Source organism: Falco naumanni, chromosome 15 (assembly GCF_017639655.2).
Source record: "Falco naumanni isolate bFalNau1 chromosome 15, bFalNau1.pat, whole genome shotgun sequence".
Lineage (NCBI taxonomy): Eukaryota > Metazoa > Chordata > Aves > Falconiformes > Falconidae > Falco > Falco naumanni.
The window spans coordinates 21,784,973-21,801,523 of record NC_054068.1 but is presented as its reverse complement, the minus strand read 5'-3'; the positions used below and the strand labels follow the sequence as shown (position 1 = coordinate 21,801,523).

Below are 16,551 nucleotides of genomic sequence, written 5' to 3'. Positions count from 1 at the left end.
CAACAGACAAGCAGGATCTGACCACGGCAGGGGGATCTCCAGAAGGACACACGACAGGGTTGTCCCCGGCCCCCCAAAAGCTTTAAACAAAACGTAACCATTGAATTTAAAAATGCAAACAAGAGGCATCTTTTGCCTCCTCCCCTGCCTTGCACGGGGGTGGCACCCACCGCACGCACATCACCCCTGCTCACTGCCCAAACCTGCCAGAAACAGGTTGCTCCATATGGTTGTATAAATTTTCCTGCACCAGCACTGGTGGGGGTGGAGGGGTGGTGAGACCCCCAGGAGCCAGGGACCATGCCTGGGCAGAGCCATACCTGGGGGATGCTGGCACTGTGCTGGGCACCAACAGTGTATGGGGAGCCCCAGCGCTGGGCACCAGTAAGTGGGTACCGTCACTCTCCACAGCATCGCCTCCACTGTCCGCATCCTTGATGTCCACGGTGGGGTAATTACCTGGCCCGTGGGGAAGGACAACAGGTGGAGGTGAGAGAGGCGCAGGGGTCTGCCTGCAGCCAGGGTGAGTCCCCAGGTCCCATCGCACCCGCGGAGCCACCCCCAAGCGCTGCAGCATGCTGGAAGAACTCTCCTCCCTCCATTCACTTCTCGCCTGGAACTCCTTTCTCCTAATGGTTTGGAGCATTTCTTTCTCTTTTTTTGCCCAGTTTTTAACACTCTAAGAACTGCCACCTGCTTTCTTTCTATTTTCCCAGTTTGCAGGGATTGCAGCTACTCTGTGCGAATGTTGGGGTCCCACGGTTCGGAAAATGATGGAGACATGGATTACCAGCTGCAGGTGTCAGGCAGGAACCCAGGATTTCCAGCAGCAAACCTGCCTCCAAGGGTTTAGAAAGTCTCCTGGGTTTTCTCAACATTAACTTAGGGAACATGCAAGCTCCAAATTACATTAGCATTTGCTTTTCATGCAGAATAAGGCACAATTTAAATAAGCCCTTACAGCCTCTCTCTTTTGCAGAGGTAATAACTGCTTCCTGCCACAAGCAAGGTGAGAAGCAGGAGCACTGGATGTTTATAGTGGAGATGCCAGTTGCCCAAGGGATATCTTGTCTAGACCCTACAGCCAGCCGGCCTGTGAAGCGTCATCTCTTTTCTTAGCTATATAACAAAAGGCAATGCGTTCCTGCAGGATTTCTTCTAAGGGGGAGGAGGTTCACACGTCTGAAAGACCCCAGGTACCCCCTCCTGTCCCACGCTAACGTGGGACCTGTGGATCAGCATGTGGCTCCAACAAATCCCCGAGAAAAGGCCTGTTTGGGTTGCAAAGTTAAAATCCTGTTGTGCGTAAGGAAAAGCAGCAGAATTTGGTGTGCCGGTTGAAAACAAAGCAAAGCAAAGCTACAGAAAGATAATTTTGTACTACTTCTGGGTTAAAAGGCAGAAAACTGTGAAGAGCAAACCTTCATCTTACAGTGCTCTTAGCATGAGTGGGTTGCACGAATACTAAGGAGAAAACTGCACGTGCAGCAGATGTTCAGCCTGCAGGTCCTCCGGGGGAGTTTCTGGCCAACATATAGCATACCCTTTACGCATATTTACAAATGCTTTCTAGGGGTTAGCTAGAAAGGCATGTAGTGATGAGGTGGAAGCAGAAAAAAACATCAATTTTGTTCCCCAGCCTCTATGCTGCAACACAAAGGTGCTTTTATTTATTTATTTCCCCACCCTGAAAGCAACTACTCCAGGAATCACCCCTTGCCCCACTCAAGCTACGCAAGCCCATTGTCAAAGCCAACAGCTCTAATACCTAGCGGGGATTGCTCCTCATTGCAAAAACTGGGGTTGACAACTCCAGCCTTTGGCTTGCTGGCGACAAGGATGGGGATGAGGGAGTCAGCAGTGGCTCGGTAGCTGGGGACATTGGGGAGCTGCTCTAGCATGCCGTGGCCAGGAAGGGAGGCATCCCCGCCAGTGAGTGGCTCGTCATGCACCAGCTGATCTAGCTCAACATCTCGGGCACGCTTGGACATGCTGCTAGGCGCCTAGGTGCTTCAAGCAAAGTCAAGGCATCTGAAGCTGAAACAAAACAGAGTGGTGTGAGACAGGACAGTTATGTCAGGGCAGAGAAATGCATGGCTGCTGCGGTTTTTGTTGCTGCCTGCTGCTCACGGGTGTTGGTAGCACAGGATAGTGGCAGTGAGCATCCTACCACATGCTTTTCTAGCACTGCTGCAAGACCGGGGTGCTCTACAAGGGCTGTACAAGCAGAGAAATCTCCAGCCTGTACCAGGGCTCAGGTCAAGCCATCCCTTGTGCAACTTCCCCAGTGTCAGTGGAGTTATGCCAGGACCTGCCGTTGCTCATTCAGGCTGCAATGGGAGCTCACCGCCTAATTTTCATTACCAACCCATAACCTCCTAAAAGGTTACATTGCAATGCACTTTACACCACTGGTTATTTCCAAAATTGAGCAAAGTGGTAGAGAAAATCCTTTTTTATCCCCCCTATATTCTTCAGTTGAAGGAGAAACTCTTTACTTCACTTCAGAGGTTGCCTAATCAAGACTAAGTGCTGCGTGAGCATCAGCCTTTCAGAGCCGGCTCCAACTGATGACAATATTGTTAGGGAGCTGTGTCCGTGGGATGCTTAAGCAGCGAAAAGCCCCAGCTGCCCAGCTGCAGGAAACCCAGCTGCCCACGGGAAGGGAGAAGTTGCAGTTTCTCTTCGCTGGGCATTGCCTTGCCTGCTTTGGTTCATCCTAATTTGACATTACACTGCTATATATTATACCTTCAGCATCAGTTTCAGCAGCTTCAGCTCTCTCCTCTTCCACCTTCAAAATGAAAAAAGCCATTTTAAGCAGAAAAAAACCTGCTCCACCAGTGAAAGAGCAGACTTTGCAGCTTGGTTGGGTGCCCTGTACCCCATCCACCCCCCGCCTCTGCCAGCCTCTCAGCTTGTTGATCAGTGCCAACGTTTTAGGGTGGAAGCATCCCTCCCTTGGCACACAGCTGCTGCTGCCGCCTCAGGTTCAGAGATGGGGACATCTTGGTGGGAAACATTTCCAGTTCTCATCCCGGTCCCTGCTCCCCCCCAGGGCGCTGCATCCCCCTGGGCAAGCTCTGAGCCCCGGGCACGTGCTGGCCAACAAGAGCTCATTGCAGACCTGAGCCCAAGCAGACAGTGAAGCCGTACCTGTACAAAAGCACCTCCAAGATCACTTATCTTAGCTTCTTCCAGCCGCTCAAACCTGAGGGCCTCCTCCGCCAAGCAGACATCATCCACACCCTCATCAGCAGTGAGACAAAGCGACCAGAGCAGGGGTCTGGGGTAGAGATCAAGCACAGACAAGCACCCGCGCTCGCTTTTGCCCTTTCTGAGGTGGGGCACGCTGTGGATGGGGGGCATCACGTCAATGGGGCCAATACACAGCCCTCCCAGTTTCAGGGAGCACTGCTCCTCCAGCTGCGCTGCATGCCTCATTTGCAGGCAAACGTCACCACAGAAACCTTAGTTTCATACAATAGTGGTACAAAAAAAAAAAAAAAAAAAAGAAAAGAAAAAAATTGCTCCTTATGTTAGAAGGGCCTTGGAAAAAATACACTGTGGGAGCCCAGGTGAGAGGTGCATAAATAATGCAGGGTGCTACATATACATAAGCAAAAATTGCTTATGCAGAAATGTACAGGCAGTATGTTTCTTCTGCTGTGCATAATGATTTCTCATATAATTAAAATATGTCACATGCCAAATAAAAAGCCAAGAGACTAATTTCCAGGCAGGGCTGCCCTGCAAGCACCATCCAAATTCTGAATTTGCCTGTGCAAGACAGCACCAGCACACATAATCCTCAGTTTCTTTCTGCAGCAAGCACAGACCTCAGCCCCGCAATTCTGACAGAGTGGGCTCACAAGATCCATTTTATTCATTTAATATAACTTTATAACTGAAAAAAAGCAAGCCTCATCATCTTGTTCTGTGTACTTATCTCCTGATTTGCTCTTTCCTGGCAAGAAGTCCAAAGCAGGGACTGGGGATAATGAAAAAAGATTTAACACAGCTAAATGCATGAAAATTGAAAAAAACATATTTCTGCATCCTTGGCACATCCTAAATCAGAAAAAGTATGTAACCAGCAGGGACTGCCTTTTCTCTTTTATCTCCATGTCTTGAAAAACTGCCATTTTCCAAGGTATTTTAAAAATTATTTTTAATAATCACCCTTCATCCCACCACCCCCTGGTTTTTTTAAATTAGGCTCCCTTCAAACGCAATTGCAAGTCTTTTTATCCCAACCTAGAAAACCTGTTGGTGTCTCTGTTTTCCCATAAACAGACAGACACATGGAAGGATGGAGCAGCTTCTGACCCAACAACCGAAACTCAAGTTTCCATAGTGGAGCTCCAGGAACAGATTTAGAGGAAATAAAAATGTATGGGTTTAACACTGAATAATCACACGTTTTCAGCTTCTCCCTGAAAATCTAGCTACTTCAGAGAATTTAACAGAGAATAACATAGCACAAGGTAGTAAATCCCTAAATGTTTTATCTTGCGTGAAATCAGAGCAAACCACTAAACTAAGCAGAAAGATTTTTCTAAATACTATCTAGATCAAAGTCTCCACCTACAACAGCTGACAAGAACTCAGATATTTTCTACAACGGGAAGAAAAGTAAAATTGTACCTACTTGTATTAAGTAGCATTTGCAGGTACAGCACATAATCCTGTACTTAAATTCAGCTCTGTAATACTCATAATACTCCCAACTGCCTTGAATCAATGGATATGGTTTTAAATAACGTGGACCAGCTCCTGATGAAGGCAGAAGGCAGGGCTCCTGCTCGGCCGAGCCTCCGGACCCTGTGGGAGGGGGTGGACAGGGGCCCGTAGCGCGGCTACGATGGAGATGGAGCCTGTGTCACCAGGAGACGCTCGCCTGTCACCAGGTGCCGCGTCAGCAGCGCGCCCTGGGGTGAGCCAGCCTGCAAAAGCATCCCTCCTGAAGGCATCATCTGTCCTCCCGAACGCATCCCTCCCAAACGCGTCTGTCCTCCTGAGCGCATCCCTCCCGAAAGCATCTGCCGCGCAGCCACCCGCCTGGCTGGGCAGCGCCGCTCCGCCGAGGGCAGCTGGCTGCTCCAGGGATGCTTCAGCCTCTCCAGCTTGCGAATCAGCTGAAACAGCAGCTGCATCCATGCTTGTTGCCAACAAAGCCATAAAGGCAACGGGAGCCACTCACCCTGCACTCTCCTCCACTTTCTCCTCCTCCTTCTTCTTCTCCTCCTCTTCCTCTACCTCCTCCTCCTTCTCCTCCTCCTCCTTCTTCTTCTCCTCCTCTTCCTCTACCTCCTCCTCCTTCTCCTCCTCCTCCTTCTTCTTCTCCTCCTCTTCCTCTGCCTCCTCCTCCTTCTTCTTCTCCTCCTCTTCCTCTACCTCCTCCTCTTCCTCTACCTCCTCCTCCTTGGCAGTGCTCAGGGAGCACAACCACAGCCTGGGGAGAAGAAATTCGTTAGGTGAATTCTACAAGGTATGTTCGAACCTCACAAGAGGAGCACTGCCAGTCTCCGCAGCCCCTTTGGCTGGAGGTGCTCTCCCCACATCCTCCAGCCAAGATCTTGCCGGGGTGGACGCACTAGGGCACACTGGGCATATGATGTTTCACAGCCCATGAGTGTCAGCAGCCCCAAGCAGGTGGCAGGAAGAATAGGAAAAAGGTTTGGGAACACAAAACCAGAGTCCTTGAGCTTTCAGATTCCCCTTGTGGCACAGGGAGAGGATGGGCTTAGCGGTCACTTGTTGCTGATTTTGACCAAAACTTCCCTGCTAATGAAATTCACTCTCCAGCACAGGATGCACTTGCTGCCCACAGCATCCCAGGCTCATATACCAAGGGGAAAAAATCTGAAAAATATTTTTATAACATGTCCAGTATTTTCTGTCTGAGCAGAAGAGAGCTCTGCTGAGGAAACATAGCTCTGGGCATGGCTTGTGCTTAGTGCAGCTGAGCATCCCCGACATTGGAGCTGAGGAGCGCTGTGCTCACCCTCCCCTGCATGTATGCTGGGCTCAGGGAGCATCTTGGGGGGCTCCCAAACCCTTTGGCAGTCTGCATGGACATCTCTCAACTCCTGGTGAAACGCAGCCTGCTCCCAGCTCTGAACGCATCGCCCAGCCCTCGGGAGGACCTCAGCAGGGGGTTCTTTTGGAAGAAGTAGGATGAATTATATAGAGAAGGCTACCATTTCCAAATATCATGACAGTGCGATGTGCAGTTGGTAGGAATGAGGTCCCTCTTCCTTAGTGCCAAAATCTACTTACAGGAAGCCTAAAGCAGAGCATCCTTCAGCTGTCCTCTGCAGGGCAACGCAAAGCATTGCATTCGTGGCTCTGCCACTGCCTGCTCCAGCCCAAAATCTCAAGACCAGAAGGAAAGGCTGTTTGCTTAAACACCTTTTGGGTCCTTCTGGTGCTCCTCTCTTTGGAAACAGGCACCTCAGCTACCTGCTGCCAGCTCTTTCAAGGAGGGATGCCCAGGGATGTGCTTGTGCCCTCCCATGGCCACTACGCCAGTGGCCAGAGAGCACATGGGGTTGCCCATCAACAGCATCTCCCTTCTCCTACCTGTTTTCTTCTTCTTGAGCTTCCTCCTGTATGGGGGGAAGGGGATGAGCATCTGCCACCAGCTCAGCCTTGTGACACCAGGTCATCACCTCGCACATGGTTTCATTAATCCAGTCATTGTTGATCTCTTCCAGGACAAGGTTGGTCTCCTCAGGTTCGCCAGGGACAATATGAACTGTAACAGGAACGAGGAAAGGGAGGTGAAGAAGTGGGAGCAACACATTTTCAAGGGGCTGGGGGCAGAGCCAGGGCAGATCCCACGTTTTAGCTACTCAATGGAGAGGTGCTGCCATATGCAAAAAGTGAAGAACCTCTCAGCCTGCACAGACCTGTGCAGCCCTGGTCCCCCCAAGCTGTGCCAGACAGATGCCTTGGGCCCTTTTGCCAGAAGGAAGAAGAAAATTCACCATTTTGTGCCAAATGCAGCCAAAGCCCTATGAAAACTGTAACCCTTTGCATATAGATGCCTGTTGGCTTACCTACACACGTAGCAAGCTCCATCAGAAGACAACTTGGCCCATCTCCAGGCCACATTTTGGCTCTCCTTGTAAACAGAAGCAGCTGTGGGAAGAGCCCAAAGCCTTTCCCCTTGCCAACCCCAGGTCAAACACCGTGCTAGCACAGCCCAAGGGCCCTGGTTTTGCAGAGCAAGACTCAACCCAGAGCCCACATTGCAACACCCTGAGCACCATGCCACATCCTCTCCAAACAGTCCTCCAGGCATAGTGTAGGACGCATCCTGCATGCCCCGCCACTTCCCAGCATCACTGGGGGAAAACCCAGATCAGGTTACTGGGGAGACTGTGAGACCAGCTGCAAAGCAAAGAGCACAGGACTGACCCACGACAAGCCCTCTCCATGTCCCAGGGGTACCCATCCTACCAAGTCAGGCACACATCGGAGAAACAGGAGAAGGAAGCACATCCGCATACTGTACAAACAGTTTATTTTGAGGTTTGCCTGACAACAAAACTTACATGTCCACAGCGAAGCTAATAGGAAACATGCAAATTCAACTACAGAAGGCAGGAGCCCCACCCACAGCCAGCTCTGCACTGTATTTACCCACCCCACGGTGCCGCGTTGCCTTTAGCCCTTTCCCTCTCGCTCTCCATTAATTAAAATGCTGGACAGCAATCGGCAGGACGGCTTTTAAAACACACCACAGCTCTGGGATACATTATATGAAAATGGGGCAAATACTAAAACTGTAGCCTGGTACTAGGCAGGGTTTGTTATAAACACAGGGGCTGGATCTCATGTTGGTTGCTTGGTTCATGACCCATTGTTACAGCTGCCTAGATTGTCCTGAAGAGATGCAACGAGATGGTGGGACACCTTAACATGGCCTTTCAGTACATCAAGGGGGCTTATACAAAACATGGAGAAAGACTTTTTACCAGGACAACGAGCAATGGTTTTAAACCAAAAGACAGTAGATTTAGATTGGACATAAGGAAGAAATGTTTTATGATAAGAGTGGTGAGACACTGGTTGCCCAGAGAAGCTGTGGCTGCCCCATCTTTGGAAGTGCTGAAGGTCAGGTTGGATGGGACTTTGAGCAACCTGATCTAGTGGCAGGTGTCCCTGCCCATGGCCGGAGGGTTGGACTGGATCATCTTCAGAGGTCCCTCCCAACCCAACCCATACTGTGACGGATTCTGCACAGGGGGGCTCACCCCCGCAGCCCGGTGTGCCTGCGCTGGCCAAGCCTGCCTGCACAACTCCGGGCTCGAGACAACCCCTGGGATCCCTTCCCTGCCAGGACACTCCTGCCACCACAGTTAGTGCTGCACCCAAGCGGCCGTGAGCTTTGGGAGGGAGCAGCTGCCGTTGTGGGTAAGGAGAGCCCGGGGTAAGTTATTCTATAAGGAGAGCCCGGGCAAAGGCTTTTAACCATTAACTCCTACTTGTTCACTTAAAGATTAATCTCACCCGCCTGCATTTGTTGCTGCAAACTGGAGTCCTTTCCACTTGCTGAGAGAAAACAGTTAATGGAAGAAAAGAAATGAGCAGCTGACAAGAGCTTAGAGCTTTATAATGTTACACCTTGGAGGCAGGAGTCTACTAAAAGAAGCCTGTGGGCTTCAGCTGGAGATCTCAGTGCTGAATGTTTGGGTGTGGGGGGCAGGGGCATTCAGAGGGCCCGGAGTGCTAGGAGGCTGCAGCACAAGGCTTTCTGCCTTCAAGGTGTCCTGAGTGATACTTTTCTACCCTCCTATAAATTGTAGCCTGTCTTATAGACATCACCCTGCAAAACCAATAGCTCTGGTTCCTGGAGCCAAGAGGGAGCTGGGACGGGACAGCCCTGGGACCAGGGACACGCAGCCAGCATCCCTGCGCCAGTCTCAGGTCCCTGCCACCCTTGGGTGGGAAGGAGCTAGAAACCATTTGCAGATTCCCCTTTGCTTTTCCTCCCCAGCTGCGCTTTCTCCTCAGGCTGGTCTTGTTTGGTTGAGGGAAGGGCTGGCTCACCATGGTCTTCGTTTTCCATTTGTTTCAGAGGTGCTAAGCCCCTTTGCCCCCTGAAACAAAAGGAGAAGGAAAACATTAATGAGCGTGCTGGCAGTTTGATGCTGGGGCAGATCTCTTCTCAACCCAATTGCTCCCTTCCTTGGGCAGATTAAGTGACTTTGAGATGCCTCAAGGCACCAAAGCAAGCTGTAGTGCAAGCAGCTGTGCACAAAGGGTGCGACTGCCCCGCACATCCAGCAGCTTCCCACTGACTTTGCCTCTTTCCAAGCTCCACAGTAGCACTCGGGTCTCCGGTTCGTACAACCACGTGGAGAAATGCCTTCCTGCAGGGTTTCCCACTCCAAGATCCCACCAAGTGGCTGCTGTCTTGGTGGGAGCAACCTCGCGCACGCCCCTGGGGCAATGCACAGCCTCTGCATGCCGAGGCAGGTCCCCGCTGCCACCCTGCCTGTGGCTGGTGCAGGGAGCCAAACCTGTCTGCCTGCAGAGCTGCCACTTGTTGCCCTTCAGAGGCAGGCAAGCAGCAGTGTGAACCCCACAATGGTTTCCTACAACCATGCAGGCTCACACCTAACACATCTAATCCCATGATTTTGTTTTCCCAAAGTATCTCCCTCGATGTCTCACACGGGCTCAGCAGCAAACATGCCAAAGGGGGTGATGAAGGCAGCAGGTTTGAATTCCCTTGTAATTCTTTTATCAAATCCCACTGTAATTCTTTTATCAAATCCCACCAGCCTGGCAAACATCTTCTGGCACAGCTTGAGGACAGACCTTGTCATCAGCACTAAAAGCTGGGACCCGAGGATGTGGGCTGCTGTACTTGGAGACCTGCACAGCCTGGGTTTTACCAAGCCCACGCCACAACTCCGGGTCTGCTCCCACATCTCAAGCAGCAACAGCCTGTCACGGCCTCCTGGGGGATTTCAGGGGCTCCTGAGATGGCACCCAGGGCAGATCGGGGGTAGGAGCTGCCAGCAGCCCCTCTTCCCAATACATTTTCTGACCTCAGCAAGCTAACCGGCACAGTGAGATAGAGCAACCACTTACTTTCTTCCACGGCACTTGAGTTTGCTGCGGCCACTAGCTGCCAGGAGGAAAAGGGAAAACGTGAGATATTGCCCATTTTCAGTAACCCTAAATTTTTACCCTAAATGCAGTAAATTCAATAAATGCAGCACTTGTGCCCTGAATACCCGATGTGATTTCTTGGGTCATGTTGGATGGCTTGGTCATGGGCACAAGCATCCTCACACACGATGTTAAAGGGCAAGAGCACATCGGTGAACTTGCCTGTGTGCAAGGGAAGGACAGGACAGTATGTACAACTGCTGCTTCTCCCCAGAGCTGGGCTGTACCTGGGTGAGGTGCCAGGGCCTGCACATCACCCAGTGCTGCACAAAAAGGCAAGGAAACAGTAAAGAAAGCACATTCTGTGGGGGTCTTGCTACTTAGAAGCCAAATCCTGGGTTTCACCAGCTAAGCAGGCCGTGCGGATTTGTTTTTTTGAAGGAGATGAGAGACAGCCCAAACCACAGCAGGTCCTGGCACTGGTATGTGGTGGCACCTGCATGGCAGCGAATGCCCTCCCCACCAGGGACATGGTGTTCACATGTCCTTTGCCTATCCAGCAGACAGCATACCTGTTCACCCTGCTTCTCCCTGGTCACTGGCTGTGGCATCACCTTCTCCATCCCTTGGAGCAACCAGGCAAACATCCTGGTGACCAGAAACCACCGTTAGACCTGGCTGCCAGAGCCTTTGCTCCCACAGTAGCCGTCCCTCTGGCCACAGTACCCATGCAGAAGTTGCCACTGTGGTTACCTGCTGCCGTCCTCAGCCAGGGACCAAGGGATGACAGTGGTCACCGGCTGTGGCTGGCCCTTGGCCACTGCTGGCTCCACTGCTGCTGCGGTGCTCTGGGCGGCTGAAGCGTTGCTTTCTGACTTTTCCTGGGTTTTAGTCCCTTTTGTGCCTGCTCGGGTATATTTGGAATGAGAAGGGGGATTGGCAACACAGCAGTCATCTTATAAATTGTTGGGGAAGGGGAGCAAGCAAGGAAGGGTCACCTCCCACAGGGGGACAGGCTTGGGGGACCTCCCTGGCAGCCCCTACCCTGTGGACCCAGCCTGGGATGAGGACACAGGTGGTCTGGGGACAGCTGTGGTGCAGGGGCAGCACTGTGATGCTGGGACCCGGCAGGCCCACCCCTCTCAGCACAGCCAGCACCCCTTGGGAGGGCAGTCCCCACGCTGGCGCCAGCCCGCGCCTGGGTGCTCAAAGGCAGAGCGTCTCCTCCGAAAGGGCCACCAGGGAAGGGGGTCGCTCACCTGCTGTGGCGTTGCATTTCTGCTCCTTTGGCTCTGCCTGCAGAGGGATAGAGGGATGTGGCAAAGCACTGTCTGCAGCCCCGTGCCACCCTGCGTGGGTACATCCCCCACCTCAAGGGGACCCACCCACAGAACCCTACACACCCTCTGCTGTGGTTTTGGCCCCATTTCCTTGACAAGGACCATTAAACAGACTCCGGCGTTGTCAGCACCAGTGAGCCCCAAACGGAGGGTCCTCGCTGTGTGCGGCCAGGTTGGGGAGCACCGGCACGGCACAAGGTCTCTCTTTTGCTCTGCTGAACCCATCCAGGGTCCCACCCAGGGTCCCAAGACAGGGAGCCCACTCAGCTGTCACCTCTGCCCAGTAGCCCCCTGTCCTCCCCCAGCCAGGCAGTGCTCACCTCCAACTTTTTCAGCATCCTTGGCTGTGGCACCACCCTCTCGAAGCCCTGCACCAGCCAGTTGAGCACCCGTGCTCCCGCCCTGTGGGAGAGCACGCCATGGTTGGGGAGCTTGTCCTGCACCCCTTCTGATCGCCTGCACCCCCCCTACCAGCCTCCCTGGGAACCCACCGCTCTTCCTTGCTGGGATCTGTGCCATCTTCAGAGTCATAGTCATCCAGATCGTCCTCCTCTGGATCTAAGGGGGTTATCTCTGCAAGGAGAGCAGTGCCATGGGCATGGGGGAGAGCCAGGACCTGCACTGCTGGGAGCTCCTGGTCCCCCCACCAGGCAGCTCAAGGGGACAACAGTGCCAGCATCACCAGCTGGGGAGGTGAGATGTGGGAGTCCCAGAAAGGCCCCTGGGATGCTGCAAGCTGCGTGCTCCCAGCTCTCCTTACCCAAAGCATCCTCTTCCTCGTCCCTGAGGCTCTGGACCTCCGTCTGAAAAGCCAAAGAGACCATCACCTACCCAGCAACTGAAGGGGGGCTTATCCTACCATGTGGGGAGGGAAACCTGCCCTTTCCCCAGGGATGGATGAAGGCAGAAGCCCATGCAGGGCAGGTTTAAGCGCTCCCAGTTAGGATGAGGAGTGTGATAGGAAGGAAAAAAAAAAAAAAAAAAAAAAAAAAAAGAAGAAGAAAAGGTAATAAAAGCTAGAACCTCAAATATGCCAGATAGTTGCCTGGATCTGTCACTTACCTGATCAGGAATATCAATGCTTGTCTCGAAGCTCTTCCCAAGATCCTGCAGTGTCCCTGGGGTTGGGACCGGCTGGGGAATCACCTTCTCTAGCCCCTGGGAGAGCCAGGACAACACACTGCTCCCCACACTGCCAGGGAAGGGGGTGAGTCAGGCTGGGACCCCCTGTCCCAGGCATCTAGTCCCCAACTGAAAGCAAAATCCCAAGCAAACCACGCTGCATGCTGGAAGGTGCAAGAGCAATACCTCTCAAACACAGAGGCTGAGTCCTCAGCGACTGTAAATCCCACCTTCTTTTCCACTTTTTCAATGGCAGCAGGAAAATAAAAAGAAAGCTCCCATCACCACTCTGCAAGCCCGGGTGTGCTGGATGTGGGGGGACCAGCTGGTAAAGTAACAGTTACTGCCCAAACCAGTGTCTTTCCTCACGGCGGGGGCTTACCCTCAGCGTGTGCATGGTCACAGGCATCCCTGGGGTCACCAGCCTTCCCCATCAGAGCCTTCAGGGTAAAAGGCAGAAGATGTCAAAGAATGAGGCAGGGGGGATGGTGTCACCCACTCAAAGGCAGCTGCAAACCCCAGGGACTCCCCATCCTTCCTGCTGCCTCCCAGCAGCTCAGAGGAGAGTTGCATCCTGGCCCCATTCCTCCCAGGGATGCTGCAGAGCATCTGGGTGCCACTCACAGGGTCCCTGGTACCCCCCGAACTGGCTCCCTGCTCACCTTGGCTGGCTCTGGGTCCCGCATGGGCGCTGGGGGGGTCTCCTCTGTCAGATGGGGCACCGGGGGCTGGGGAACCACCCGTTCGATCCAGCCCAGCATCCCTCCACCTGCAGGTAGAGAGGAGGGGTCTCCAGCCGATGAGAGGCCAGCAGCAGTGATGAACACTCCCCAGAGAATACCAGGTGCACCAGCCACTAACGCTGTCCCCAGGGAAGCCCAAAAGCTCCTTGGCATCCTTCAGTTTCCACGTCCTGCTTGGGAAACGTGCCAGTGCAGCACAGCCAGACAAAACCTGGCTCAACCCCTGACCCCTCACCATCACCATGAGAAAACTACGCCCTCAATTCTAAGCTCACAGGCTCAGTTAAACTTGCTTTTCCTAAATGTAAATGCTCATCTAAGGGTTCTTCTGCGCAAACCTCCATGCAGAATGCCTTCAAATCCCTTGAGATGGTTCCTTGGGGGCTGCCTAGCATCTTAAATCTTAATGCGCTGAGGTTCCTGGGTGGGGTGATGTGTGTCCTCAGGTCTTTGCTTGCCCCCACCTTGTGCAAGCCCAGGAGCCAGGTTTGGATGTGACCAAAGAATCATCCCATGTGGCATCCGCAGCCCCTGGTGCACCACAGGCAGGCTCAGCTCTCCCAGAGACCCCACATCCCAAAAGCAGGACAGGGTGGCTATCAAACACCTCCCAGGAGGCTTGATGAGCAGAAACCAGTTAAGAAATTGCCTTTAACCTTCCACTGGGTATAAGGGATTAAGGAGCTGCACATGCCCTGGGAACAGCACAGAAAACCTAGCAGTGCTGTGCAGCACAGTGGCATTTCCACCCGTGCTTCAGGACCTTTGCAGGTCCCAGAGAAGCCCGGGGCTGACATACGTCACTGCGCCCAAACGAGCCCAGAGAAAGCCCTCCAGGGCTAGAGCGAGCCCCCCACAACAGGTCTCCTCCTCTCTTGACATAAGCTTGGGCAGCTGCAGAAGCCTGGAGCTTAAGCCTGTCCTTGGTCTGAGAAGGAAACTGGAGGACCAGGACCACTCCTCCAGTGCACCTGAGCAAGACAGGGGCAGAAACATTTGCAGGTCCCCAAAAAACTAGTTGCTGGCAGAAACAGGAACAAGCAGCCAGTGTTTGCCTGTGATGGCACCAAAGAGCAGGCAGCCGTGTGCAATCCCCCCAATGTCACAGGCAACGGCCAGTGCCACTGCCCCTCGTGCCAGCTCTGCGGGGCTTGTGCCAGTGGGTGAAAGACCTTAGCCTCCAACAGCAACAAGTGAGGTGCAGACCTGCCATCCCCATTCAGAGCAGGGAGCACCGTGGCCTTTCCCTCATCTCCAGCATCAGATCAAGCCCCTCCACATCACCCAGCTCCATCGCCCTTGCGGCATTGCTCCCCATGGGCCTGACCCACTGCTCCCTCACCATCAACCCGCACCCCTGCTGCAGCTCATCCTCCGGCTCTGTTTCAGAGGTGGTCCTACAGAAACCCCAGCCGCTTCCCCCACCTCCACTGCTGCCACTTACCCCAGTACATCCAGCACCACTTCTCTGGGAAGCCACCCCTGGCACGCACAGGCTCTCCCAGCCACTGCAGCTCACCACTGACCCCCACAAACCCACCCCAATCCGCTCAGGGCTCTGCAAGGATTAGCCCAGCGCTGCCTGTAAATGGGATTACTGGCACCCAGCTGTCCCGAATGCCTCAGCTTCCAGCAGCCAGCCTAGTTTTGGTGCAGGACAGTGTAAAGAAAACCCAAACATCCAGTAGGTTTGAGTATCCTCAAAATCCCTGGAGACACCAAAGCTACCCCAGGCACTCACCCAGCTGGGTGCAAGCCCAGCAGTGCTGCAGGGAAGGTCTGCCTGCCACAGCCCAGGAGCGGGTGGGCGCAGGGACACGTGGATGATCAGCAATGGGGCTGCTGAAACCCCGTGGGGTGATGCAAAGGCTGAGGGTGATATGCCCAAGGATGCTCCACTTGCAGCTCTACCCCGATCCCAGAGGATATGGGGAAGGAGGTAGCAAATCTGTGCCAAGCTGAGCTAAGCCTCCCCTTGCTGAGCCTGCCAATTGCTGCCTGATCCGTTTACCTCCAGCCCTGCGTAACTGCCCACCTCTCCCATCACCCCTAATCTCGGCCACGGTCACACCCTGGAATCCTGGTACTGGATTCACTGCTTGATGTCTGGCCCCAGCTTCTGTCTTTGGCCAGAGCCCCCTGGCCTGATTCCTCCTTCCCCAGCCCTGCAGGTGCTCCCAGCCCAGCGAGCAACAAGTCTCCATCCTGCCCAGCCCCGGCGCAGCACCTCTGCATCTTCGATTCACAGCTAGGGAACCCGGGGCATGGAGCAGTGGCCTCCCAAATCGCACCTCATTCCCCGCCTGTCAGGCCCAGGGAAGCTGACCCACAGGCATCCCTGTATTTCTGAGGGACTGTTCACTCTGAAGCAGAGTGATGACTGCTTGCAGCTCAGCACTGGCCACTGATTTTAACAGCAGAAACAAGACTCAAAGGTGCTTGCTGTTACCCAGCCTCGGCTCTCCAGATTTTGCTCCTTGCGACTCCAGCCAGCAGAGCGGTCTCTGCCCCAGCAGGAATCCGCAGCAAACCCTCCACAGTGGCCAGGAGAGGACCTCAGGACTCCCGTACCAGGCCAGGCAGCCCCCCCCCCCCCAGTTTCCCCCTCCTTGGGGTGGGCTCAGAAGCCCACAGCTGGAACAGCACCCGCTTGCAAACCTCCATCCCCCATAGCCCAATGGGATCAGGGTTACCCCGTGTGTCCTTCACCCCCCCAGACACTCACACCGCCTCCAGCTCCGGCACAGTCCCTGCGTGGTGGTGCCAAGGGGCGAGCAAGGCAAACTGTGTCCCTAAATGTGCCAAAGTCCTGTACCTGCGTGTCACATGGAGCGGGCAGGCCACTGCCACTCCTCCCCTGGCCCAGCCTGCCCTGGGGAACAGGCTGAGCCCAGATGTCCTGGTTTCGGCCGGGACAGTTAATTTTCTTCCCAGTAGCTGGTACAATGCTGTGGTTTGGGTTTGAGAATAACATTGATAACACAGTGGTGTTTTTAGATGTTGCTAAGTAATTTTTATACTAAGCCAAGGATTTTTCAGTTGCTTGGGCCCTGCCAGTAAGAAGGCTGGAGTGGCACAAGAACTGGGAGGGGACACAGCCAGGACGGCTGACCCGAACTACCCAAAGGGATATTCCGTCCCACAGAGCGTCATGCTGAGCTGGCTGGTTGTGTGATGAGAAGATGGCACTGCCTGAAAGAGCAAAGTGATGCAGG

At 53.7% G+C, this 16,551-nt stretch overlaps 1 protein-coding gene across 1 annotated transcript in view; it reads right to left on the bottom strand.

Annotated features, from left to right (window-relative positions):
- CNGB1 (cyclic nucleotide gated channel subunit beta 1) overlaps nucleotides 1–14,909 on the bottom strand; it is a 29,686-nt gene extending 14,777 nt beyond the window's left edge. Inside the window, exons 1-16 of the mRNA XM_040615646.1 lie at nucleotides 14,781–14,909; nucleotides 13,256–13,362; nucleotides 12,976–13,033; nucleotides 12,780–12,834; nucleotides 12,534–12,663; nucleotides 12,232–12,274; nucleotides 11,963–12,044; nucleotides 11,792–11,873; nucleotides 11,391–11,427; nucleotides 10,885–11,035; nucleotides 10,704–10,779; nucleotides 10,111–10,147; nucleotides 6,586–6,760; nucleotides 3,157–3,286; nucleotides 2,752–2,794; nucleotides 321–459 (exon numbers count right to left, since the gene is read on the bottom strand). Coding sequence (XP_040471580.1) covers nucleotides 321–459; nucleotides 2,752–2,794; nucleotides 3,157–3,286; nucleotides 6,586–6,760; nucleotides 10,111–10,147; nucleotides 10,704–10,779; nucleotides 10,885–11,035; nucleotides 11,391–11,427; nucleotides 11,792–11,873; nucleotides 11,963–12,044; nucleotides 12,232–12,274; nucleotides 12,534–12,663; nucleotides 12,780–12,834; nucleotides 12,976–13,033; nucleotides 13,256–13,362; nucleotides 14,781–14,790 — 1,355 coding nt within the window. The 5' untranslated portion in view covers nucleotides 14,791–14,909. The remainder of the gene's footprint in view (nucleotides 1–320; nucleotides 460–2,751; nucleotides 2,795–3,156; nucleotides 3,287–6,585; nucleotides 6,761–10,110; nucleotides 10,148–10,703; nucleotides 10,780–10,884; nucleotides 11,036–11,390; nucleotides 11,428–11,791; nucleotides 11,874–11,962; nucleotides 12,045–12,231; nucleotides 12,275–12,533; nucleotides 12,664–12,779; nucleotides 12,835–12,975; nucleotides 13,034–13,255; nucleotides 13,363–14,780) is intronic.
- Between the last annotated feature and the right edge of the window lie 1,642 nt (nucleotides 14,910–16,551).